General features: G+C 47.1%; 1 protein-coding gene across 1 annotated transcript; it reads right to left on the bottom strand.

Annotated features, from left to right (window-relative positions):
• Positions 1-2,076: 2,076 nt before the first annotated feature.
• Positions 2,077-24,184, bottom strand: LOC147987515 (uncharacterized). The gene is made up of 2 exons (XM_087542412.1): positions 23,466-24,184; positions 2,077-2,116 (listed from the first exon to the last, which is right to left on the bottom strand). The coding sequence occupies exons 1-2, from the start codon at positions 24,182-24,184 to the stop codon at positions 2,077-2,079; spliced, it is 759 nt and encodes a 252-aa protein (XP_087398538.1).
• Positions 24,185-26,974: the final 2,790 nt, after the last annotated feature.

Here is a 26,974-nt window from a genome sequence, read left to right as displayed (position 1 = left end):
CTACTTGACCAAATAAAAACTTAACCTTTTCCCAATTTTAGTTCTTGGCAGATTTTAGCTAATTTAGGACAAGTCAAGCAATCATCACATAATTCAAGCAAGCATGCAAAGAGTATATAGGCAGCGGAAAGTAAAGCATGCAACTTGCAAGAATGTAAAGGGAAGGGTTTGGAGAATTCAAACGCAATTGGAGACACGGATGTTTTTCCCGTGGTTCGGATAGGTGGTGCTATCCTACATCCACGTTGATGGAGACTTCAACCCACGAAGGGTAATGGTTGCGCGAGTCCACACAGGGCTCCACCCAAGGGTAATGGTTGCGCGAGTCCACACAGGGCTCCACCCACGAAGGGTCCACGAAGAAGCAACCACCCACAAAGGGTCCACGAAGAAGCAACCTTGTCTATCCCACCATGGCCATCGCCCACACAGGACTTGCCTCACTAGTGGTAGATCTTCACGAAGTAGGCGATCTCCTTGCCCTTACAAACTCCTTGGTTCAACTCCACAATCTTGTCGGAGGCTCCCATGTGACACCTAGCCAATCTAGGAGACACCACTCTCCAAGAAGTAACAAATGGTGTGTAAGTAATGAACTCCTTGCTCTTGTGCTTCAAATTATAGTCTCCCCAACACTCAACTCTCTCTCATAGGATTTGGATTTGGTGGAAAGAAGATTTGAGTGGAAAGCAACTTGGGAAGGCTAGAGATCAAGATTCATATGGTAGGAATGGAATGTCTTGGTCTCAACACATGAGTAGGTGGTTCTCTCTCAGAACATATGAGTTGGAATGGTGTATGTGTTCTGATGGCTCTCTCCACAAAATGAAGAGGAGGTGGAGGGGTATATATAGCCTCCACACAAAATCCAACCGTTACACACAGTTTTCCAATCTCAGTGGGACCGAATCAACAAACTCGGTCGGACTGAAAATGTAAACCTAGTGACCGTTAGAGATTTTCGGTGGGACTAACATGCAACTCGGTAGGACCGATATGGTTAGGGTTTGGGCATAACGTAATCTCGGTGAGACCGATTACACAAACTCGGTGAGACCGAATTTGGTAATTAGCTAACCAGAGAGTTGGTCAGGCAAACTCGGTGGGACCGATTTGCTCTTTCGGTGAGACTGAAAAGTTACAAAGGGGAAACACCGAATTTACATTGCAATCTCGGTGGGACCGATTCGCTCTTTCGGTGAGACGGAAAAGTTACGAAAGGGAAACAGAGACTTTGCAACCCCATCTCGGTGAGACCGAGATCCCTATCGATAGGACCGAATTGCTAGGGTTTGGCAGTGGCTTATGACAAATGAAAAAACCCGGTGGCGCCGGATAGGAAGAATCGGTAGGACCGAGTTTGGCTTAGGGTTTAGGTCATATGTGGATATGGGAAAGTAGTCGACGGTTTTTGGAGCATATCACTAAGCACATGAAGCAAGAGGCTCATTAAGCAACACCTCATCCCTCCTTGATAGTATTGGCTTTTCCTAAAGACTCAATGTGATCTTGGATCACTAAAATATAAAATGAAGAGTCTTGAGCTTTTGAGCTTGAGCCAATCCTTTGTCCTTAGCATTTTGAGGGTTCCACTTTCACATCCATGCCATGCCAATCATTGAGCTTTCCTGAAATAATCATCTTGGAATAGCATTAGCTCAATGAGCTATATGTTGTTATGAATTACCAAAACCACCTAGGGATAGTTGCACTTTCACATATGCATGTTCGGATCCTGTGCCATAGGGATGTCCAGCATGTCCGGTAGCATTGCGGCGGTCTTGCCATGGCTTGGCGCCGGCACGGCTGGCGGTGTTGTCTTTGGGGTGGTGTCCCCCGCCCCCAAATGAATCTGGCTCTTCGGCCAAAGCAGGGGCCAGCTTAGGCAGGCGCTGAGGGTCATCAGATCATCTTCGTCGGCCCCGGTGGGTCGAATCGGAGGTAACAACTCGTCGCAGCCAGGCAGCACCCGAACCAGTTGAACCCTATACACGGTGGGTGGCATCGCATTACCGTGGAACACGGGGTTGCCTGGTTGAACGATTTTGCCCTTGGCGACATCGACCAACTCATCGTTCACGACGTGCAGGAGAATGCACGGAACGTCGGCGGCACCCTGCGAAAACATGTAGGGCATCAGGATGCACAGTCAAAGGCAAGGAGATGAAGTCCTCGTCCGAGAGGCTTAATTAGTTACCGTGATGATGGCGTCGAGCTCGGCTAATGTCGAAGCACCGCCAACAGCGGGTGTGCAACTGACGGAAGGGCCGCTTGCTGCCGAGGTGTCGGCCGGCGTACACCCGGGTGCATTAAGCTCCAATGCCCGTGCCGGCGTCGGAGACACCAATACCGCCTCCGCCGGAGAGACCAATGGCGCCGCATGCGCGTTATGCGAATTGTGATGGGTAACGTAGTAATTTCAAAAAAAATTCCTACGCACACGCAAGATCATGGTGATGCATAGCAACGAGAGGGGAGAGTGTGATCTACGTACCCTTGTAGATCGACAGTGGAAGCGTTATGACAACGCGGTTGATGTAGTCGTACGTCTTCACGGCCCGACCGATCAAGCACCGAAACTATGGCACCTCTGAGTTTTAGCACACGTTCAGCTCGATGACGATCCCCGAACTCCGATCCAGCAAAGTGTCGGGGAAGAGTTCCGTCAGCACGACGGCGTGGTGACGATCTTGATGTACTACTGTCGCAGGGCTTCGCCTAAGCACCGCTACAATATTATCGAGGACTATGGTGGCAGGGGGCGCCGCACACGGCTAAGAATATGATCACGTGGATCAACTTGTGTGTTTTTGGGGTGCCCCTGCCTCCGTATATAAAGGTTCAAGAGAGGAGGAGGCCGGCCGGCTCCTATGGCGCGCCAAGGAGGAGTCCTCCTCCTAGTAGGAGTAGGACTCCTACTAGGAGGGGGAAAGAAGTGGGGAGGGAGAAGGAAAGGGGGGCGCTGCCCCCCCCTCTCCTAGTCCAATTCGGACCAGGGGGGAGGAGGCGCGCGTCCCACCTTTGGCTGCCCCGCTCTCTCTCCACTAAGGCCCATATGGCCCATTACTTCTCCCGGGGGGGTTCCGGTAACCCTCCGGCTTTCCGGTTTTCTCCGAAATCACCCGGAACACTTCCGGTGTCCGAATATAGCCGTCCAATATATCAATCTTTATGTCTCGACCATTTCGAGACTCCTCGTCATGTCCGTGATCACATCCGGGACTCCGAACAACCTTCGGTACATCAAAACATATAAACTCATAATATAACTGTCATCGAAACCTTAAGTGTGCGGACCCTACGGGTTCGAGAACAATGTAGACATGACTGAGACATGTCTCCGGTGAATAACCAATAGTGGGACCTGGATGCCCATATTGGCTCCTCCATATTCTACGAAGATCTTTATCGGTCAGACCGCATAATAACATACGTTGTTCCCTTTGTCATCGGTATGTTACTTGCCCGAGATTCGATCGTCGGTATCCAATACCTAGTTCAATCTCGTTACCGGCAAGTCTCTTTACTCGTTCTGTAATACATCATCTCGCAACTAACTCATTAGTTGCATTGCTTGCAAGGCTTAAGTGATGTGCATTACCGAGAGGGCCCAGAGATACCTCTCCGATGATCGGAGTGACAAATCCTAATCTCGAAATACGTCAACCCAACATGTACCTTTGGAGACACCTGTAGAGTACCTTTATAATCACCCAGTTACGTTGTGACGTTTGGTAGCACACAAAGTGTTCCTCCGGCACACGGGAGTTACATAATCTCATAGTCATAGGAACATGTATAAGTCATGAAGAAAGCAATAGCAACATACTAAACGATCGGATGCTAAGCTAATGGAATGGGTCATGTCAATCAGATCATTCAACTAATGATGTGATCCCGTTAATCAAATGACAACTCTTTGTCAATGGTTAGGAAACATAACCATCTTTGATTAACGAGCTAGTCAAGTAGAGGCATACTAGTGACACTTTGTTTGTCTATGTATTCACACATGTATTATGTTTCCGGTTAATACAATTCTAGCATGAATAATAAACTTTTATCATGATATAAGGAAATAAATAATAACTTTATTATTGCCTCTAGGGCATATTTTCTTCAGTCTCCCACTTGCACTAGAGTCAATAATCTAGATTACACAGTAATGATTCTAACACCCATGGAGCTTTGGTGCTGATCATGTTTTGCTCGTGGAAGAGGCTTAGTCAACGGGTCTGCTACATTCAGCTCCGTATATATCTTGCAAATCTCTATGTCTCCCACCTGGACTAGATCCCGGATGGAATTGAAGTGTCTCTTGATGTGCTTGGTTCTCTTGTGAAATCTGGATTCCTTTGCCAAGGCAATTGCACCAGTATTGTCACAAAAGATTTTCATTGGACCCAATGCACTAGGTATGACACCTAGATCGGATATGAACTCCTTCATCCAGACTCCTTCGTTTGCTGCTTCCGAAGCAGCTATGTACTCTGCTTGACATGTAGATCCCGCCACGACGCTTTGTTTTGAACTGCACCAACTGACAGCTCCACCGTTTAATGTAAACACGTATCCGGTTTGCGATTTAGAATCGTCCGGATCAGTGTCAAAGCTTGCATCAACGTAACTGTTTACAATGAGCTCTTTGTCACCTCCATATACGAGAAACATATCCTTAGTCCTTTTCAGGTACTTCAGGATGTTCTTGACCGCTGTCCAGTGATCCACTCCTGGATTACTTTGGTACCTCCTTGCTAAACTTATAGAAAGGCACACATCAGGTCTGGTACACAGCATTGCATACATGATAGAGCCTATGGCTGAAGCATAGGGAACATCTTTCATTTTCTCTCTATCTTCTGCAGTGGTCGGGCATTGAGTCTGACTCAACTTCACACCTTGTAACACAGGCAAGAACCCTTTCTTTGCTTGATCCATTTTGAACTTCTTCAAAATCTTGTCAAGGTATGTGCTTTGTGAAAGTCCAATTAAGCGTCTTGATCTATCTCTATAGATCTTTATGCCTAATATGTAAGCAGCTTCACCGAGGTCTTTCATTGAAAAACTCTTATTCAAGTATCCCTTTATGCTATCCAGAAATTCTATATCATTTCCAATCAGTAATATGTCATCTACATATAATATCAGAAATGCTACAGAGCTCCCACTCACTTTCTTGTAAATACAGGCTTCTCCGAAAGTCTGTATAAAACCAAATGCTTTGATTACACTATCAAAGCGTTTATTCCAACTCCGAGAGGCTTGCACCAGTCCATAAATGGATCGCTGGAGCTTGCACACTTTGTTAGCTCCCTTTGGATCGACAAAACCTTTCGGTTGCATCATATACAACTCTTCTTCCAGAAATCCATTCAGGAATGTAGTTTTGACATCCATCTGCCAAATTTCATAATCATAAAATGCGGCAATTGCTAACATGATTCGAATAGACTTAAGCATCGCTACGGGTGAGAAGGTCTTATCATAGTCAACCCCTTGAACTTGTCGAAAACCTTTTGCGACAAGTCGAGCTTTGTAGACAGTAATATTACCGTCAGCGTCAGTCTTCTTCTTGAAAATCCATTTATTCTCAATTGCTTGCCGATCATCGGGCAAGTCAACCAAAGTCCATACTTTGTTCTCATACATGGATCCCATCTCAGATTTCATGGCTTCAAGCCATTTTGCGGAATCTGGGCTCACCATCGCTTCTTCATAGTTCGTAGGTTCATCATGATCTAGCAGCATGATTTCCAGAACAGGATTACCGTACCACTCTGGCGCGGATCTCACTCTGGTTGATCTACGAGGTTCAGTAGTATCTTGTCCTGAAGTTTCATGATCATTATCATTAGCTTCCTCACTAATTGGTGTAGGTGTCGCAGAAACATTTTTCTGTGATGTACTACTTTCCAATAAGGGAGCAGGTACAGTTACCTCATCAAGTTCTACTTTCCTCCCACTCACATCTTTCGAGAGAAACTCCTTCTCCAGAAAGTTTCCGAATTTAGCAACAAAAGTCTTGCCTTCGGATCTGTGATAGAAGGTGTATCCAATAGTTTCCTTTGGATATCCTATGAAGACACATTTCTCCGATTTGGGTTCGAGCTTATCAGGTTGAAGCTTTTTCACATAAGCATCACAGCCCCAAACTTTCAGAAATGACAACTTTGGTTTCTTGCCAAACCATAGTTCATAAGGTGTCATCTCAACGGATTTCGATGGTGCCCTATTTAACGTGAATGCGGCCATCTCTAAAGCATAACCCCAAAACGATAGCCGTAAATCAGTAAGAGACATCATAGATCGCACCATATCTAGTAAAGTACGATTACGACGTTCGGACACACCATTACGCTGTGGTGTTCCGGGTGGCGTGAGTTGCCAAACTATTCCGCATTGCTTCAAATGTACACCAAACTCGTAACTCAAATATTCTCCTCCACGATCAGATTGTAGAAACTTTATTTTCTTGTTACGATGATTTTCAACTTCACTTTGAAATTCTTTGAACTTTTCAAATGTTTCAGACTTATGTTTCATTAAGTAGATATACCCATATCTGCTTAAGTCATCTGTGAAGGTGAGAAAATAACAATATCCGCCACGAGCCTCAATATTCGTTGGACCACATACATCTGTATGTACGATTTCCAACAAATCTGTTGCTCTCTCCATTGTACCGGAGAACGGTGTTTTAGTCATCTTGCCCATGAGGCACGGTTCGCAAGTACCAAGTGATTCATAATCAACTGGCTCCAAAAGTCCATCAGTATGGAGTTTCTTCATGCGCTTTACACCGATATGACCTAAACGGCAGTGCCACAAATAAGTTGCACCATCATTATCAACTCTGCATCTTTTGGTTTCAACATTATGAATATGTGTATCACTACTATCGAGATTCAATAAGAATAGACCACTCTTCAAGGGTGCATGCCCATAAAAGATATTACTCATATAAATAGAACAACCATTATTCTCTGATTTAAATGAATAACCGTCTCGCATTAAACAAGATCCAGATATAATGTTCATGCCCAACGCTGGCACCAAATAACAATTATTTAGGTCTAATACTAATCCCGAAGGTAGATGTAGAGGTAGCGTGCCGACCGCGATCACATCGACTTTGGAACCGTTTCCCACGCGCATCGTCACCTCGTCCTTAGCCAATCTTTGCTTAATCCGTAGTCCCTGTTTCGAGTTGCAAATATTAGCAACAGAACCAGTATCAAATACCCAGGTGCTACTGCGAGCATTAGTAAGGTACACATCAATAACATGTATATCACATATACCTTTGTTCACCTTGCCATCCTTCTTATCCGCCAAATACTTGGGGCAGTTCCGCTTCCAGTGACCAGTCTGCTTGCAGTAGAAGCACTCAGTTTTAGGCTTAGGTCCAGACTTGGGTTTCTTCTCTTGAGCAGCAACTTGCTTGCCGTTTTTCTTGAAGTTCCCCTTCTTCTTCCCTTTGCCCTTTTTCTTGAAACTAGTGGTCTTGTTGACCATCAAGACTTGATGCTCCTTTTTGATTTCTACCTCCGCAGCTTTCAGCATTGCGAAGAGCTCGGAAATAGTCTTGTTCATACCTTGCATATTATAGTTCATCACGAAGCTCTTGTAGCTTGGTGGCAGTGATTGGAGAATTCTGTCAATGACGCAATCATCTGGAAGATTAAGTCCCATCTGAATCAAGTGATTATTATACCCAGACATTTTGAGTATATGCTCACTGACAGAACTGTTCTCCTCCATCTTGTAGCTATAGAACTTATTGGAGACTTCATATCTCTCAATTCGGGCATTTGCTTGAAATATTAACTTCAACTCCTGGAACATCTCATATGCTCCATGACGTTCAAAACGTCGTTGAAGTCCCGATTCTAAGCCGTAAAGCATGGCACACTGAACTATCGAGTAGTCATCAGCTTTGCTCTGCCAGACGTTCATAACATCTGGTGTTGCTCCAGCAGCAGGCCTGGCACCCAGCGGTGCTTCCAGGACGTAATTCTTCTGTGCAGCAATGAGGATAATCCTCAAGTTACAGACACAGTCCGTGTAATTGTTACCATCATCTTTCAACTTTGCTTTCTCAAGGAACGCATTAAAATTCAACGGAACAATAGCACGGGCCATCTATCTACAATCAAACATACATAAGCAAGATACTATCAGGTACTAAGTTCATGATAAATTTAAGTTCAATTAATCAAATTACTTAAGAACTCCCACTTATATAGACATCCCTCTAATCCTCTAAGTGATCACGTGATCCAAATCAACTAAACCATGTCCGATCATCTCGTGAGATGGAGTAGTTTCATTGCTGAACATCACTATGTTGATCATATCTACTATATGATTCACGCTCGACCTTTCGGTCTCCGTGTTCTGAGGCCATATCTGTATATGCTTGGCTCGTCAAGTATAACCTGAGTATTCCACGTGTGCAAATGTTTTGCGCCCGTTGTATTTGAACGTAGAGCCTATCACACCCGATCATCACGTGGTGTCTCAGCATGAAGAACTTTCGCAACGGTGCATACTCAGGGAGAACACTTCTTGATAATTTTAGTGAGAGATCATCTTATAATGCTACCGTCAATAAAAGCAAGATAAGATGCATAAAAGATAAACATCACATGCAATCAATATAAGTGATATGATATGGCCATCATCATCTTGTGCCTGTGATCGCCATCTCCAAAGCACCGTCATGATCACCATCGTCACCGGCGCGACACCTTGATCTCCATCGTAGCATCGTTGTCGTCTCGCCAATCTTATGCTTCCACGACTATCGCTACCGCTTAGTGATAAAGTAAAGCATTACAGCGCGATTGCATTGCATACAATAAAGCGACAACCATATGGCTCCTGCCAGTTGCCGATAACTCGGTTACAAAACATGATCATCTCATACAATAAAATCAGCATCATGTCTTGACCATATCACATCACAACATGCCCTGCAAAAACAAGTTAGACGTCCTCTACTTTGTTGTTGCAAGTTTTACGTGGCTGCTACGGGCTTAAGCAAGAACCAATCTTACCTACGCATCAAAACCACAACGATAGTTTGTCAAGTTGGTGCTGTTTTAACCTTCGCAAGGACCGAGCGTAGCCACACTCGGTTCAACTAAAGTTGGAGAACTGTCACCCGCAAGCCACCTATGTGCAAAGCACGTCGGGAGAACCGGTCTCGCGTAAGCGTACGCGTAATGTCGGTCCGGGCCGCTTCGTCCAACAATACCGCCGAAGCAAAGTATGACATGCTGGTAAGCAGTATGACTTATATCGCCCACAACTCACTTGTGTTCTACTCGTGCATATAACATCAACACATAAAACCTAGGCTCGGATGCCACTGATGGGTAACGTAGTAATTTCAAAAAAAAAATCCTACGCACACGCAAGATCATGGTGATGCATAGCAACGAGAGGGGAGAGTGTGATCTACGTACCCTTGTAGATCGACAGCGGAAGCGTTATGACAACGCGGTTGATGTAGTCGTACGTCTTCACGGCCCGACCGATCAAGCACTGAAACTACGGCACCTCCGAGTTTTAGCACACGTTCAGCTCGATGATGATCCTCGGACTCCGATCCAGCAAAGTGTCGGGGAAGAGTTCCGTCAGCACGACGGTGTGGTGACGGTCTTGATGTACTACTGTCGCAGGGCTTCGCCTAAGCACCGCTACAATATTATTGAGGACTATGGTGGCAGGGGGCGCCGCACACGGCTAAGAATATGATCACGTGGATCAACTTGTGTGTTTCTGGGGTGCCCCTGCCTCCATATATAAAGGTTCAAGAGAGGAGGAGGCCGGTGTCAGGACCCCGATCCTAAGTCACACTGATCTAGCATGTAACACATCATATCACTTTGCGGCCTCACGCACGGTATTCCCACGGGTGCCACCTTACCTGGCCCGGGACCGTTTGCGCCTTTTGGCTCACGTATATGATAGTGTCGCTAGCATCCATATGACAAAGAACCCGGGCCGACATGGCTAGTCATGAACCCAAAGCGGCGCTAACCCATGAGGACAGGCATACATGAATCACATCGAGCATGTCGGTCATCAACGTGTGAATCCGGGCTGTAGCACTGGGCTAACAGGACTCCGGTAACCCGGGCTGTAGCAGGCTAGGCAGGACTTCGGAAATCACCGCGTGACATTTCCTCGAAGGGACAGACATAGGAACGAAGTGAATCACATGCCGTCCTGTCAAGTGTTCCGAGCAGTAGTGCTGGGCTAGCAGGACTCCGGTGAACCGGGCTGTAGCGGACTACTATGGCTCAAGGAAGCACTAGACTACATTTCCCCATAAGAGAGGCTGCCAAGGATAAACAATTAGATTGTCGGACCCCACACATACCAAGCATTTCAATCATACACACAATATGCTCGATATGTGTAAATACAACATGGCATCACAACAAGACTCTACGACTCAAATATTTATTCATTAGGCTCCGAGGAGCGAGATATTACAAACATGGGTCTCATGACCCAACATTCAGAGCATACAAGTCAAAGCACACGCGGAAGCTTAACATGTCTGAGTACAGACATCTACAAATGAAAAAGGCTGAGAAGCCTGACTATCTACCAGATCCTGCCGAGGGCACAAGATCGTAGCTGAGGTAACAAGCTAAACGTCGAAGTCCACGTGGAACTACTAGCGAGACTGACATCTCTCTGCAAAAACATAAAATAGGCAAACGTGAGTACAAATGTACCCAGCAAGACTTACATCAGAACTATCTACATATGCATCGGTATCAATAAAGGGGTGGTGGAGTTTGACTGCAGCAAGCCAGCTTTGACTCAGTGGCCATCCTGAACTACGACTGCAAGTAACTCTTTTGAGGTGGCGCACACGAGTCCACATATTCACCATATCAATACACCACTATGGATCCGCTCCCGTCTCCCTGCGAGAACGCCATCCATAGCACTCACGCTTATCTTGCGAGTTTTAGAGTATCCACTTTCACTTGTCTATGAACTATGCAAGGGGTCCAGGTTTCCATATCCGAGGAATCCGGCTATTCGAATAGATAATGATAACCCTGCAGGGGTGTACTTCTTCACACATGCTCCCACCACTTACCACCATATACACGTCATGTATCTCGGCAACCTTCAAGCGGAAGCCTGGCGAGGGTGTCGGCCACGGCCTACCTAAACACTTAAGTCTCTAGTCCAGGTTTATCGCCTATCCAGGTTCCATCCGCAGGGAGTCCGGCCGAGGTTTCCACATACGGCCCCGAACGATGTGAACAGGGTTCCCGAGACACCAAACGGGCGCCCGGTACACCGTGCCACGGCGTATCTACCGCAACATAGCCCACCCCTAGGGTCAGCGCTACGCACGGCCGCCAACACATAACCTACAAACACCAGAAACTAGTTGCAACTCCTGGACAGAGTACTAGGGTGATTAAGAAGCCGAGAGGGTCAATTAAGGATCCCAATGAGTGGTAGTAGCTGTTCATGGATCACAGACACAGAACTCAGTTCCTGAGGACGGTTTCAATGAGACAACCCACCATGTACTCCTACATGGCCTCTCACCGCTACCTTTACCAAAACATGTTCACACACTTAGCTCACACACGGTAGGACATGTTTACACACCTCCGATTCATCCCCGATGAATCAGACCTGACTCAACTCTAAGCAGTAGCAGGCATGACTAACAAGCATGAATGAGTAGGCACATCAGGGCTCAAACAACTCCTACTCATGCTAGTGGGTTTCATCTATTTACTGTGGCAATGACAGGTCATGCAGAGGATAAGGGGTTCAACTACCGCAACAAGTAGCAGATGATCGTTGTCGTCCTAATGCAGTAAAAGAGAGCAGGAGCGAGAGAGTGGGCTTGTATCAGAATGAACAAGGGGGTTGTGCTTGCCTGGCACTTCTGAAGATAGTAATAGCTCTTCATCGGTGTCATCGAACACATCGTCGGAACGTCGTCTACTGAAGGGGGACAAACACCGGCAAAAGAGAAGAACACAATCAATGCATATGCGACAATATGATGCATGATCATGACATGGCAATATGCTGTGATTTGAGCTAATGCATCTAGTTATGATTTAAATGAAGTTGGTTTGAATACAAGATTCAAATTCCAACTCCATATATGTTTATTTAAATGCCATGTATTTGTTTTGTCCAAAACAGAGGACAAACATTGTTCAAACATGCATGAAAAGGGTACAGATGGATTCCTTGAATTTTTCTGATAATTTTTCATATATAATTTATTTCATTTGGAGTTACGGTTGAATTTCTATGATTTTTAGAAGTTTTGGGCATTTTCTGGAATTTCCTGAATAAGAATAATTCCAGAAAAAGAGTTATTGCGTCAGCATGACATCACCCTGATGTCAGCAGGTCAACTGGGCGCCTCCAGGTCAAACCTGACCTGTGGGGCCCGCGTGTCAGTGGTTAGTTGAACTAATCTAGTTTAGTTAATACTAACCTGGGTCATTCTAATTAAGTTTAAAGTTAAACTAGATTAATTAGCTGGGGACGGGCCCACATGTCATAGGCCTAGGGGAGGTCAAATCCCCTGGTCAACCGGGGCTAAACCACCGGCGGTCAAAGTGGTCAACCCGCCGGCGTTTAGCCGCCGGCGAGGCCGAACGCGGCGGAGGGCTCGGGATTGCTCCTCCGACGCCCAATCGAGCAGCGGAGGGCACGCGCGGGGAGCTGGGGCTCGCCCACATCCAGGGCGGCATGCGGCAGCAGCGGGGACGGCCAGAGATCGCCGGAAACGAGCTCGAGGCGGCGCCGGCGTTCGGGTGAACTGGGTTTCGGGGTTAGGGAGCACGGTAGGAGGCAAAGAGGGGTGCTATGACCTCCTGGGGGTGCACTGAGCACGACTGTGTGCTCGGTTGCAACTCTAGGCAACAGTGGCCACGGCGGCGACATGGCCGGCGGCGAAGAGCTCTCTTTTCCGATGGGCATCGGTGTTAGAGGAAGAAAACGAGCCAGGGGAGAGGGGGAAACGACACAGGAGCTCACAGCGGGTGCAGCGGTGGCCTCGGCGAGCTCGGGGAGGCACCGGAGCGAGCGGAGCATCGAGGGGGATCTCCGGCGGCCGGCGATGGAAACGAAGACGGTGGCATCGTTTCAGGCGTCCCGCGGGTGCGTGGCTCGGTGAGGGGGTCAAGGACGAAGTGGCGGAGCTTTTGGGCGTAGCGGCAGGGCGAGGGGTGGCCGGTGGCCACGAGTACGGCGACGATGACGACGAGCTCCGCTTGGTGGTGCGCGCGAGAGGGGAGCAGAGGAGGGGATGGGGTCCAGGGGGAGAGAGGAGAGGTGCAGGGGGGGCGAGGGGGAGTGCGTGGCACTCAGGGCTGGCTCCAGAAGCGGCGGAAGCAGGAGGTGGCTCGGCGCGTGCCGGCGCGCGGTGGCCACACGCCCTCCTGCCTACTGGCAGGAGGTTGAAGACGGTGACGGCTGCGGTGGACTGGGCCGCTGGAGTTGGGCCAGGTGGGCTGCGAGGTGAGCGCCAGGTACTTCTCTCTCTCTTTTATTCTGTTTTAGTTTTCTATTTCTTCTGATCTGTTTTGAATTAGTAAAAATACTAACTCATTTTGTAAAATCCTGACAAAAATTGTGGGCACTATTTGAATTATTTCCAACAGCCCCCAATTGTTTTCAGAAGTATTGAAGCATTTAAAATATTTATAGGCATTAAATGCTCCAATTCAAATACAATATGATTTAACTCAAAAATCCATAATGGCCAAGAAATATGCTCGTCATTTTTGGCAGAGGTTTTTACCTTTATCAGAAATCATGAACATTTCCCATGACATTTTGGGTTCTTTGAAAATATTTTTATTTTGATCCTAATTGCATTTCATTTGGGTGCTAGGGTTTGGTCAGTCCCCATTTCAAGTTTCATGAAAATTAAACATGATGCATGGATGCAATGCCACTAGTTACAAGCAAACTCTAGGGCTGTGACAACTCACCCCCGCTAAACAAGAATCTCGTCCCGAGATTCAAGTCGTGAGGTAAGAAGACAGAGGGGTCGCAAGCTATCACAATCTTCTCAATCCAACTGCCCTTCTCGAAGAAGTAGCTTCATTGCATCATATTGATCTTGACGTCCTCGCTTTTGAGACCTTCATCCCACACGATGGCGACAGAAAGAAACTCTATAGGAAACGATCTCCTCGAAGATCGAGCATTCAGGATCAACTCGTGGAATGAGATGTTGGAACATCTCGAGTTGAGACACAAAACACATCGAGAGGGACGGAAGAACAAACAACGAGGTTTGATTTGGTGGGCAACAATTCAACGCTTAGAGAGATGGTGGATGGTGTCAAGGTGGCGAGGAAATAATTGCCATGATTCCATAACGGGGCACCTTGGGAAAGGTGACTCGGAGGATTATTCCCTTAAGTGGCAAAAAGAATTACTTTTGATACAGAGATCATTGAAACTCTATATACCAGCCTAAGGCAATCACAAACGATCGTTTGAACGAATTCGAAAGAATGGCATACTCGAACTGGATGGATGATGTGGACTACCTTGTTGAAGACAACGCAATGGATGACTTTTTCTTATCACCGGAAATGGAGGGGACCCATGGCAAGTCCACGTTGAAGATGATCCTGGACAGCAATTGCTAAGAAGGGCAGCCCATGGAAAGTTGGCACAAGGCGGTGCAAGCTGGGAACAAAATGCAAATGTCAGGAATGTTCCAACCATCATATCTGCCTGAGATTCAGATCTAGTTGGTGTCAGGATAGTTCAGACAAAATGTCTGAAAAGGAAAGGTTGCAACACGAATCAACGAGATGATGTTGTGAGATTCTCGGGAAATGAACTACGATAGCAAGCTCTAAAACATGAGCTGGTTCTGCTACACACATATGAACACGCTGTCCCAGACAAGTATGATCACGTAGAAGTCTTAAGATAAAACACTACCGAGTTCAGGTGGAAAACCATCATCGAGGATGTTGGAGTCTTGTGCATGAACTAGTATTCGCACAGCAACTTCTTTTCCTCGAACAAATCAATCAGTGGCTTGGTGTGCTAGGAACACATATGGAGTGGAGGTAATTAATCTGCCAAACCATAGAATACTTCGCACCATGCATGACTGACTTGGGATGATTCCAAGGGAAACAAACAAACCTTTCTCTAATTCATGGCGGCAACTTACACCTAATGCACGTGAATTCGAGGAAGTCACTTCTTCCATCCAAGCGTAAGCTTCATGAACGGAACACGAAGGCATTGCTTACAAAGTTTCCAACACTAGGTTGATGTTCAACATGAATCATGGGGGAGACAAAATACTGTTGATGGGCTCAATAGCAACTAATCGGAATTTCCATATCACTGGACTTCCACCATCATGTGAACACGGTGATAGCATTGGTCAGACCAAAAAAAATGTAATGGTGTATGCTCGGGGGATAGACCACGAGTAAGACAACATTACGAACATCGTTGGCTCTGGTTTGACTTGACGATAGCCCATACTCAAATCAAATTTTAGATACAACAATAGGTCCAACAATTGATCACAAGGACCAATCGATGAAGATATTATCTTTCTTCAACACACACACAAGGATATCCCTTAAGAGTGAACTAAGTAGATTAAGCTTTTATCTTCCAACTCTCCAAGTTGTTGTTTAGCTTAACCAACCAGCTTAGGGGGTAACCGACACAGATTTCTTGGAGAATGGCTGGTTTACAAGAAACCAACTCGATCACGAGCTCAACATAGCGGTCAGGTGACAACCTGGTAATACTTCCGAGAAGATATTCAGAAAATCACGAACCACCGATAAGTTATTAAGCTCGAGAACAATCTTGCTTTTCAGGGCAAGATGATATGATCAAGGAGTGAGGGATTGACACAATCCTAACTCGTTGATCGAAGAGTGCACCGGAAATAAGGACTAGGTAGCACGATCAATCTTAGAATGATGATTTCATAACCAACACGCTAAGAATGAGAATAGTGTCCATTAACTACCAAGCAACACGGTTGCTAGGAGTATTGATTTCACACATCATGATTCACTTGTCGGCACTCCGGTTACATCAACACGGGACCGAGGAATGAATAATGATGGAGAGAATATCAATGCATCAATAATTCATAAGAGGTGGTGCAATTCTTATGACATTCTTGATAAAAAAGAAGGTGACACTCCACGGTAGAACAGAGCAAATGCTAGATTGGCATTTTGATCTGCGGAATACAACTGCTTTGACCCAATCCTAGAAATGGACAAGGTACTGGAGTTTGTTTCTCCTAGTCATTCCGGAATAGAATGGCTTGACGGACCACAAGAATAATAGGCGTTGATAACATGAATGCACAACTATTCTTGACCAACAATTGATACAAGAGGGTCAGAATACAACTAAAAAGGGACAACTCAGCGGAACATATAATTTCTTTAAGTTGTAGATGCATCGGTTAGCATGTTGAATAAATTCATCATGTTTCTTCCGGATAACCCATGCATAAGAAGAAGGACTGGCAGATTCACAATTATGGATGGAGAACTCCTCAAGAGTACTCTGATTGTGAGCTTTTGGTTTCAAAGAACATCTGCCTTAATGGTTCATGGTATTTGGAAGAAGGAAATACCACGGACCTCGAGGGCTGTCGCAAGGTTACTAATATCTTAAGGGAACTAGCAAATACTAACAACATGAAGTAGGGTGAATCTCGGGTTCGAAAACCCAGGAGTAGAATACCTACTACTAAATGGCATCACGGGATGCTTTCGAGAATGGTGGCCAGAATCATCACATCGGAAACACAAAACATGGCTAGATTACTAGGTGACTCCCTAAACACCTAGGGTCATAATAATAGCTCCAACATATATGTCGAGGCAATAGAGTACCTCAACTGACAGGTAGTGTGATTAATCTGGCCCAAATGGACATCAGGAACAGGAGGAAGGGGTTTGCAAATGCATCAGACTACTTAGAAACCTGGGATGACTCGGACAGCATAACGGCTGTAAATGCTCAAAAAGATTTGAGACATCCTGCAAAATAGTGGCGTATCCACTTAACATCATCATATCAAGGGTCTGATTCAACTAACAACATACTAAAAGTAGTAGAAACTGAGTTGAGGCCTGGAACCAACAATCATATAAGTCTCTAACATAGTAACTCGTCATCCTAATAGATAGACGAGAAGGCCCAGTTCTTAATCCCCGTAGAAAGGAAGAGGATGACTCAGATCCGAAGGCATAATGTATAAGGAGTAAAAAGAGGCTTACGTTCCCTTCCACAATCAATTCCCTTATATAACTAAAGCATTTCTAGACTCAACTTCGACCAGTTTGGCTTGGTAATCCTACAGGCAGTCAGGCTCTGATACCAACACTGTCAGGACCCCGATCCTAAGTCACACCGATCTAGCATGTAACACATCATATCACTTTGCGGCCTCACGCACGGTATTCCCACGGGTGCCACCTTACCTGGCCCGGGACCGTTTGCGCCTTTTGGCTCACGTATATGATAGTGTCGCTAGCATCCATATGACAAAGAACCCGGGCCGACATGGCTAGTCGTGAACCCAAAGCGGCGCTAACCCATGAGGACAGGCATACATGAATCACATCGAGCATGTCGGTCATCAACGTGTGAATCCGGGCTGTAGCACTGGGCTAACAGGACTCCGGTAACCCGGGCTGTAGCAGGCTAGGCAGGACTCCGGAAATCATAGCGTGACATTTCCCTGAAGGGACAGACACAGGAACGAAGTGAATCACATGCCGGCCAGTCAAGTGTTCCGAGCAGTAGTGCTGGGCTAGCAGGACTCCGGTGAACCGGGCTGTAGCGGACTACTATGGCTCAAGGAAGCACTAGACTACATTTCCCCATAAGAGAGGCTGCCAAGGATAAACAATTAGATTGTCGGACCCCACACATACCAAGCATTTCAATCATACACACAATATGCTCAATATGTGTAAATACAACATGGCATCACAACAAGACTCTACGACTCAAATATTTATTCATTAGGCTCCAAGGAGCGAGATATTACAAACATGGGTCTCATGACCCAACATTCAAAGCATACAAGTCAAAGCACACACGGAAGCTTAACATGTCTGAGTACAGACATCTACAAATGGAAAAGGCTGAGAAGCCTGACTATCTACCAGATCCTGCCGAGGGCACAAGATCGTAGCTGAGGTAACAAGCTAAACGTTGAAGTCCACGCGGAACTACTAGCGAGACTGACATCTCTCTGCAAAAACATAAAATAGGCAAACGTGAGTACAAATGTACCTAGCAAGACTTACATCAGAACTATCTACATATGCATCGGTATCAATAAAGGGGTGGTGGAGTTTGACTGCAGCAAGCCAGCTTTGACTCGGTGGCTATCCTGAACTACGACTACAAGTAACTCTTTTGAGGTGGCGCACACGAGTCCACATATTCACCATATCAATACACCACTATGGATCCGCTCCCGTCTCCCTGCGAGAACGCCATCCATAGCACTCACGCTTATCTTGCGAGTTTTAGAGTATCCACTTTCACTTGTCTATGAACTATGCAAGGGGTCCAGGTTTCCATATCCGAGGAATCCGGCTATTCGAATAGATAATGATAACCCTGCAGGGGTGTACTTCTTCACACACGCTCCCACCACTTACCACCATATACACGTCATGTATCTCGGCAACCTTCAAGCGGAAGCCTGGCGAGGGTGTCGGCCACGGCCTACCTAAACACTTAAGTCTCTAGTCCAGGTTTATCGCCTACCCAGGTTCCATCCGCAGGGAGTCCGGCCGAGGTTTCCACATACGGCCCCGAATGATGTGAACAGGGTTCCCGAGACACCAAACGGGCGCCCGGTACACCGTGACATGGTGTATCTACCACAACATAGCCCACCCCTAGGGTCAGCGCTACGCACGGCCGCCAACACATAACCTACAAACACCAGAAACTAGTTGCAACTCCTGGACAGAGTACTAGGGTGATTAAGAAGCCGAGAGGGTCAATTAAGGATCCCAATGAGTGGTAGTAGCTGTTCATGGATCACAGACACAGAACTCGGTTCCTGAGGACGGTTTCAATGAGACAACCCACTATGTACTCCTACATGGCCTCTCACCGCTACCTTTACCAAAACGTGTTCACACACTTAGCTCACACCCAGTAGGACATGTTTACACACCTCCGATTCATCCCCGATGAATCAGACCTGACTCAACTCTAAGCAGTAGCAGGCATGACAAACAAGCATGAATGAGTAGGCACATCAGGGCTCAAACAACTCCTACTCATGCTAGTGGGTTTCATCTATTTACTGTGGCAATGACAGGTCATGCAGAGGATAAGGGGTTCAACTACCGCAACAAGTAGCAGATGATCGTTTTCGCCCTAATGCAGTAAAAGAGAGCAGGAGCGAGAGAGTGGGCTTGTATCAGAATGAACAATGGGGTTGTGCTTGCCTGGCACTTCTGAAGATAGTAATAGCTCTTCATCGGTGTCATCGAACACATCGTCGGAACGTCGTCTACTGAAGGGGGACAAACACCGGCAAAAGAGAAGAACACAATCAATGCATATGCGACAATATGATGCATGATCATGAAATGGCAATATGCTGTGATTTGAGCTAATGCATCTAGTTATGATTTAAATGAAGTTGGTTTGAATACAAGATTCAAATTCCAACTCCATATATGTTTATTTAAATGCGCTGTATTTGTTTTGTCCAAAACAGAGGACAAACATTGTTCAAACATGCATGAAAAGGGTACAGATGGATTCCTTGAATTTTTCTGATAATTTTTCATATATAATTTATTTCATTTGGAGTTACGGTTGAATTTCTATGATTTTTAGAATTTTGGGCATTTTCTGGAATTTCCTGAATAAGAATAATTCCAGAAAAAGAGTTATTGCGTCAGCATGACATCACCCTGATGTCAGCAGGTCAACTAGGTGCCTCCAGGTCAAACCTGACCTGTGGGGCCCGCGTGTCAGTGGTTAGTTGAACTAATCTAGTTTAGTTAGTACTAACCTGGGTCATTCTAATTAAGTTTAAAGTTAAACTAGATTAATTAGCCGAGGACGGGCCCGCATGTCATAGGCCCAGGGGAGGTCAAATCCCTTGGTCAACCGGGGCTAAACCACCGGCGGTCAAAGTGGTCAACCCGCCGGCGTTTAGCCGCCGGCGAGGCCGAACGCGGCGGAGGGCTCGGGATTGCTCCTCCGACGCCCAATCGAGCAGCGGAGGGCACGCGCGGGGAGCTGGGGCTCGCTCGCATCCAGGGCGGCATGCAGCAGCAGCGGGAAACAAGCTCGAGGCGGCGCCGGCATTTGGGTGAACTGGGTTTCGGGGTTAGGGAGCACGGCAGGAGGCAAAGAGGGGTGCTACGACCTCCTAGGGGTGCACTGAGCATGACCGTGTGCTCTGTTGCAACTCTAGGCAACGGTGGCCACGGCGGCGACATGGCCGGCGGCGAAGAGCTCTCGGTTCCGACGGGCATCGGTGTTAGAGGAAGAAAACGAGTCAGGGAGAGGGGGAAACGACACAGGAGCTCACAGCGGGTGCAGCGGTGGCCTCGGCGAGCTCGGGGAGGCACCGGAGCAAGCGGAGCATCGAGGGGGATCTCCGGCGGCCGGCGATGGAAACGAAGACGGTGGCATCGTTTCAGGCGTCCCGCGGGTGCATGGCTCGGTGAGGGGGTCGAGGACGAAGTGGCGGAGCTTTTGGGCGTAGCGGCAGGGCGAGGGGTGGCCGGTGGCCACGAGTACGGCGACGATGACGACGAGCTCCGCTCGGTGGTGCGCGCGAGAGGGAAGCAGAGGGGATGGGGTCCAGGGGGAGAGAGGAGAGGTGCAGGGGGGCGAGGGGGAGTGCGTGGCACTCGGGGCTGGCTCCAGAAGCGGCGGAAGCAGGAGGTGGCTCGGCGCGTGCCGGCGTGCGGTGGCCACACGCCCTCCTGCCTACTGGCAGGAGGTTGAAGACGGTGGCGGCTGCGGTGGACTGGGCCGCTGGAGTTGGGCCAGGTGGGCTACGAGGTGAGCGCCAGGTACTTCTCTCTCTCTCTCTTTTATTCTTTTTTAGTTTTCTATTTCTTCTGATCTGTTTTGAATTAGTAAAAATACTAACTCATTTTGTAAAATCCTAACAAAAATTGTGGGCACTATTTGAATTATTTCCAACAGCCCCCAATTGTTTTCAGAAGTATTGAAGCATTTAAAATATTTATAGGCATTAAATGCTCCAATTCAAATACAATATGATTTGACTCAAAAATCCATAATGGCCAAGAAATATGCTCGTCATTTTTGGCAGAGGTTTTTACCTTTATCAGAAATCATGAACATTTCCCATGACATTTTGGGTTCTTTGAAAATATTTTTATTTTGATCCTAATTGCATTTCATTTGGGTGCTAGGGTTTGGTCAGTCCCCATTTCAAGTTTCATGAAAATTAAACATGATGCATGGATGCAATGCCACTAGTTACAAGCAAACTCTAGGGCTGTGACAGCCGGCCGGCTCCTATGGCGCGCCAAGGAGGAGTCCTCCTCCTAGTAGGAGTAGGACTCCTACTAGGAGGGGGAAAGAAGTGGGGAGGGAGAAGGAAAGGGGGGCGCTGCCCCCCTCTCCTAGTCCAATTCGGACCAGGGGGGAGGAGGCGCGCGGCCCACCTTTGGCTGCCCCTCTCTCTCTCCACTAAGGCCCATATGGCCCATTACTTCTCCCGGGGGGGTTCCGGTAACCCTCCGGCTTTCCGGTTTTCTCCGAAATCACCCGGAACACTTCCGGTGTCCGAATATAGCCGTCCAATATATCAATCTTTATGTCTCGACCATTTCGAGACTCCTCGTCATGTCCGTGATCACATCCGGGACTCCGAACAACCTTCGGTACATCAAAACGTATAAACTCATAATATAATTGTCATCGAAACCTTAAGCGTGCGGACCCTACGGGTTCGAGAACAATGTAGACATGACTGAGACATGTCTCCGGTCAATAACCAATAGCGGGACCTGGATGCCCATATTGGCTCCTACATATTCTACGAAGATCTTTATCGGTCAGACCGCATAACAACATACGTTGTTCCCTTTGTCATCGGTATGTTACTTGCCCGAGATTCGATCGTCGGTATCCAATACCTACTTCAATCTCGTTACCGGCAAGTCTCTTTACTCGTTCTGTAATACATCATCTCGCAACTAACTCATTAGTTGCATTGCTTGCAAGGCTTAAGTGATGTGCATTACCGAGAGGGCCCAGAGATACCTCTCCGACGATCGGAGTGACAAATCCTAATCTCGAAATACGTCAACCCAACATGTACCTTTGGAGACACCTGTAGAGTACCTTTATAATCACCCAGTTACGTTGTGACGTTTGGTAGCACACAAAGTGTTCCTCCGGCACACGGGAGTTACATAATCTCATAGTCATAGGAACATGTATAAGTCATGAAGAAAGCAATAGCAACATACTAAACGATCAGATGCTAAGCTAATGGAATGGGTCATGTCAATCAGATCATTCAACTAATGATGTGATCCCGTTAATCAAATGACAACTCTTTGTCAATGGTTAGGAAACATAACCATCTTTGATTAACGAGCTAGTTAAGTAGAGGCATACTAGTGACACTCTGTTTGTCTATGTATTCACACATGTATTATGTTTCCGGTTAATACAATTCTAGCATGAATAATAAACTTTTATCATGATATAAGGAAATAAATAATAACTTTATTATTGCCTCTAGGGCATATTTCCTTCAAGTTGCTGGCCGTGAAGCTGGGAATCAGGGCGGCCCCTGTTGGCCGCCCGCAATCCACGTCGTCAGCCCATGAATCAAGGTAGGCATAATACCGGTGAGCGTCGATCCCAGTTGTTGTTGCACTTGCTCTTGGAAAATCTTCGGAATCCGCGCCACTTGTGCCTTGAGTTCTTGAACCTCACACGACTGGCTTTCCGAGCTGGTCTTTCTATCCTATCGCCCACCAGCGTTATAGTATGACGACCATTTTGTGGAAAAGCCTTTGCCGGCCACACGACCAGCTGACGATGGCTTACTGAGATTATACTTGTTTTTCATTACGTTCGACGCCCTATTTAGAGTGTTGTCCCAAGGGGTGCTCTAAGACGCCCCCGGGCTACTGCTTTCATTCTCCTACGCCGGAACAAGCTCAAGCACCCTGGTCTTCGGATCCGTGGTAAGCTCCTTTGTTACCGGGTCCTCCTTGTACCGGGCCCTGACATAGTTCCTGGTCTGCTTGTCACGGTATTTATCGAAGCGGGGCGGTAGGCCTTGCTCGGCACGCTCCGCGTCCTCCTTGTCCCATATAGGCTCCGCCACTCTGTAACCGCCGGGACCGAGTTTGTGTTCCCCTAATTTCAACTCCCACATTTCTTTCCCCCACTGACTTGATTCGTAGGTTGCGCTGCTCTCGCACTTGATCTTGAACTCCTTGTAGTCATCTTCACTGATCGAAGGATTTTTCGCCTTGATCTTCTCATAACTATCACCTTTGTCAATCATTCTCTTCACCGCGCTTTTCCAAGTAGACAAGGCCGTGCTCATCGTCGTGAGGGCGGCACTGTTCACTTTATTCCCTGAGAGGCGTGTGTTTACAAATTCAGCGGGGAACTTGTATCGTTTGTGCAGCTTTGTGAATAGGAGGTTGCGCAAATTCCCTCGGTCCTTATGCCTTAGGTTCTCGGTGTTGATCAAGACGGTGCTCCGGAGAATGCACCCGAGCTGAAGCGAGTACCCCTTAACTAATTCTTTGGGCGCCGTTGGATGCCCGTCGAAGTTCACTTGAGTAAATTCCTCCTTGACGGTGCGGAGCACATTCGGGCGCCGGTCCTTCCGTTGCCTCTTCGGTTGGCTGCCATCTGTGTGTGCGCTGGCATCATCAGTTGTGGCATCCTCGGCGGCACCATCAGTGGTGGCATCCTTGGCGGCACCATCAGTGGTGTCATCCCCGACGCCACTAGGGGTTGTGTAGTCAGGATCGGTGTCTTCCGCGGCGTCCTCATAGCGGTGAGGTTGTTCCTCCATCTCCTGGGATAGCTCCCAGAATTGCATGCCGCCCGAACCGCCGGCCTCATCGTTGTGGGCCATGTTTCCCTCTAAATTGGAAAAAAAAAGTTTGGTCAAAAAGTTGGTTATTGTCAAGGAACAAGATCATGGTCTCATCATTTAGGGTTTGTCGACACCGGGCATCCTAAAAGCTAAGCTTTTATCATTTAGGGTTTGTCGATGCCGAGGCACCCTAAAAGCCTAAGCTTTCATCATTTAGGTTCTTATCGACACCGAGGCACCCTAAAAGCCAAGGTTTTATCATTTAGGGTTTGTCGACGCTGAGGCCCATGCATAACACAAGAGGCAGTTGATCCTACTTAATTAAGTACTAAGATACCCCGGCCCATGCATTTGTAGCAAGTACCCCATATGTCCGATTTTTAGCAAAGTCATGCTAAAATTTACGGAAAATTTCAGCATGACCTTTGCTGAAAATAGGACATATGGAGTACCCGAATTTGCCGGAACGGAAGTTAATCGACATTCCTGCAAACTCAAGGGCCTCTCTGGGTACCTGCAAAATCATCACGACACGATGGTCAGAGACAAACCCAGGAAACTAGCACCACAATGTGCCTCTACTTTCATATGGATGAAAAGGCCACAGACCATATGGTCCTCTGCTTTCATATGGAAAAAAAATCAGCTCAACTTATGTGAGCTTCCATTCCAGATCTAATAGGTCACCCAACAAAAAATCATCAATAGTTTTAGCTGAAAAAAAATCATGGATTGCTGTTAACTAAAAATTAGTGAAAGAAATTGTTGTTGATCATGGATTACTGTTAATTAAAAATAGAGCATCTGGCTTGTCTTATCATGTTCACTAAGTCCACAAAAATGAATAGGTTCAGTAAACTTGAAGTACTCAACACTGAACATGGTTCAGAGCTCACTACACTACACTACATCGTGCAATGGTTCAGACCTCACTACACTAGAACAAGCTCACTACACTACACTACACTACACTACACATGCTTAAACTATGAACATAAACAAACACCAGCAATGCAATATGTAAACTACCTCTGTTTCTAGGCAACAAGAGTTATCATCAATGCTTTTGAGTTTATTAAGTACCTTCAGTTCTGAGCTTTAAATGTCAAAAGAGCTTCACAGAATCTTGAATCCTCCAAATCACTCTTAACAGTTCTGCATTGCACAAAGGCAGCAATGAGCCAATGATATCAATAGCACTAATAGGTGCTTACATTCTCATAACGTCAGTATTAGTTAACCAAAATTCAACCTATAGAGTTCTAGTACAGTGAGTAACTCCCAATTCTTTTAATAGAAGCACAATTAACAACAGAACTAGGGAGTCTAGGACAATGCCACCAGATAGAATTTGAAGGAAAAACGTTCTTCCAGAACCTTCAAGCCACAATCATACATAGAGTGGTTGATCATATAAGCTATATTTAAATAAACATCAACTAAACTTGATGACAAGAAAAACTACAATCACATTGATACAAACTAGAGCATATAGCAATAGTAAATTGCTGCTCCATATAGCAATAGTAATGCACCTAATCAACATTGTAGAGCATCCTGTTACAAACTTGTTCTGATCCTGCAAAGAACAGACTTGACTGTTCGATGCAACATTCTGTAGCAATGTGTTTCAGAACGCTAATATTGCATAGCAGTTTTACAATCGGTTTCAGAACAATATGATCTCTAGACGCACTAGTCATTCTTCCTGGGCACTAGTCGATGAGGTGGGTATTCACTCGGTGGCTACACGCCGGCGCAGTACGCCGATGACCTGTACCACAGTCGAGGGGAGGGAGGGAGGGAATGGGGAGGAAGGATGGAGAGTGAGGAAGGAGGAAGGAGGAGAGGTACCTGGGCGGGCGCGGCCGTTCGCCGGAGGGGTCGGGGTCGGCTGCGGCGGCGGTGTCGAAGGGATGGCTCGAGGGCGTCCGAGCTCGTCCGGGTCCTCGTAGTCGAAGAGGAAGACGGCGGCGGTCCTCCTGGGCGCCTCGGTTGGTCGTGGGGAGGCCGGCGGCCACGTGCTTCGCGGGTCGGGGGGCGCGGGGGTGGCAGCGCGGGGGAGCGGGGGCGCCGGCACGGGGGAGCCGGAGCAGGTGTGGCGAGGGAGGGAAGGGGATCTGGCGAGGGAGAGGGAAGGGGGGTCGGGCGAAGGGCCGGGTATCCAGCTATAGAGGGGGGAATGTTAGTAATGGCGCACCATCTAGGGGTGCGCCATAAAAACACTCATAGCAATGGCGCACCATTCTCTGGTGCGCCATTAGTAACGTCTTTTTTCTGATAGCAATGGCGCACCCTCCTCTGGTGCGCCATTAGTAACTTCTTTTTTTCATTATTTCTTGTTGCATCTAATAATTTGTTTTTTTATCAAATTTGTTATTTTCATGAGGACTAGAACAGAAGATATCATCAAATTTGTTTTTTTTAATATCATCAAATTTTTTTATTTTAAATTGAAAATATCATCAAATTTGTTATTTGAAAATATCATCAAATTTGTTATTTGAAAATATTATCAAAAAGCGGGGGAGGGTGCGAGGTGCCGGCGTCGGCGGTGGAGCGGGCCGGGGGAGGGTGCGGTGGGTCGTCGGCGGCGGTGGAGCGGGGGAGGGTGCGGGGGGTCGTCGACGGCGGTGGAGCGGGGGAGGGTGCGGTGGGTCGTCGGCGGCGGTGGAGCGGGGGAGGGTGCGGTGGGTCGTCGGCGGCGGTGGAGCGGGGGAGGGTGCGGGGGGTCGTCGGCAGCGGTGGAGCGGGGGGAGAGTGCGGGGGGTGCTCAGCGGCAAGGGGGATCTGGCAAGGGGGATAGCGATCAAGATGGAGGGGGGTCGA

The sequence above is a fragment of the Triticum urartu genome, chromosome 2A (assembly GCF_056163025.1).
Source record: "Triticum urartu cultivar PI428250 chromosome 2A, HENAU_Tu73, whole genome shotgun sequence".
Lineage (NCBI taxonomy): Eukaryota > Viridiplantae > Streptophyta > Magnoliopsida > Poales > Poaceae > Triticum > Triticum urartu.
Note: the sequence above shows the minus strand (reverse complement) of the source record. Positions and strands in the feature narration are given on the sequence as shown.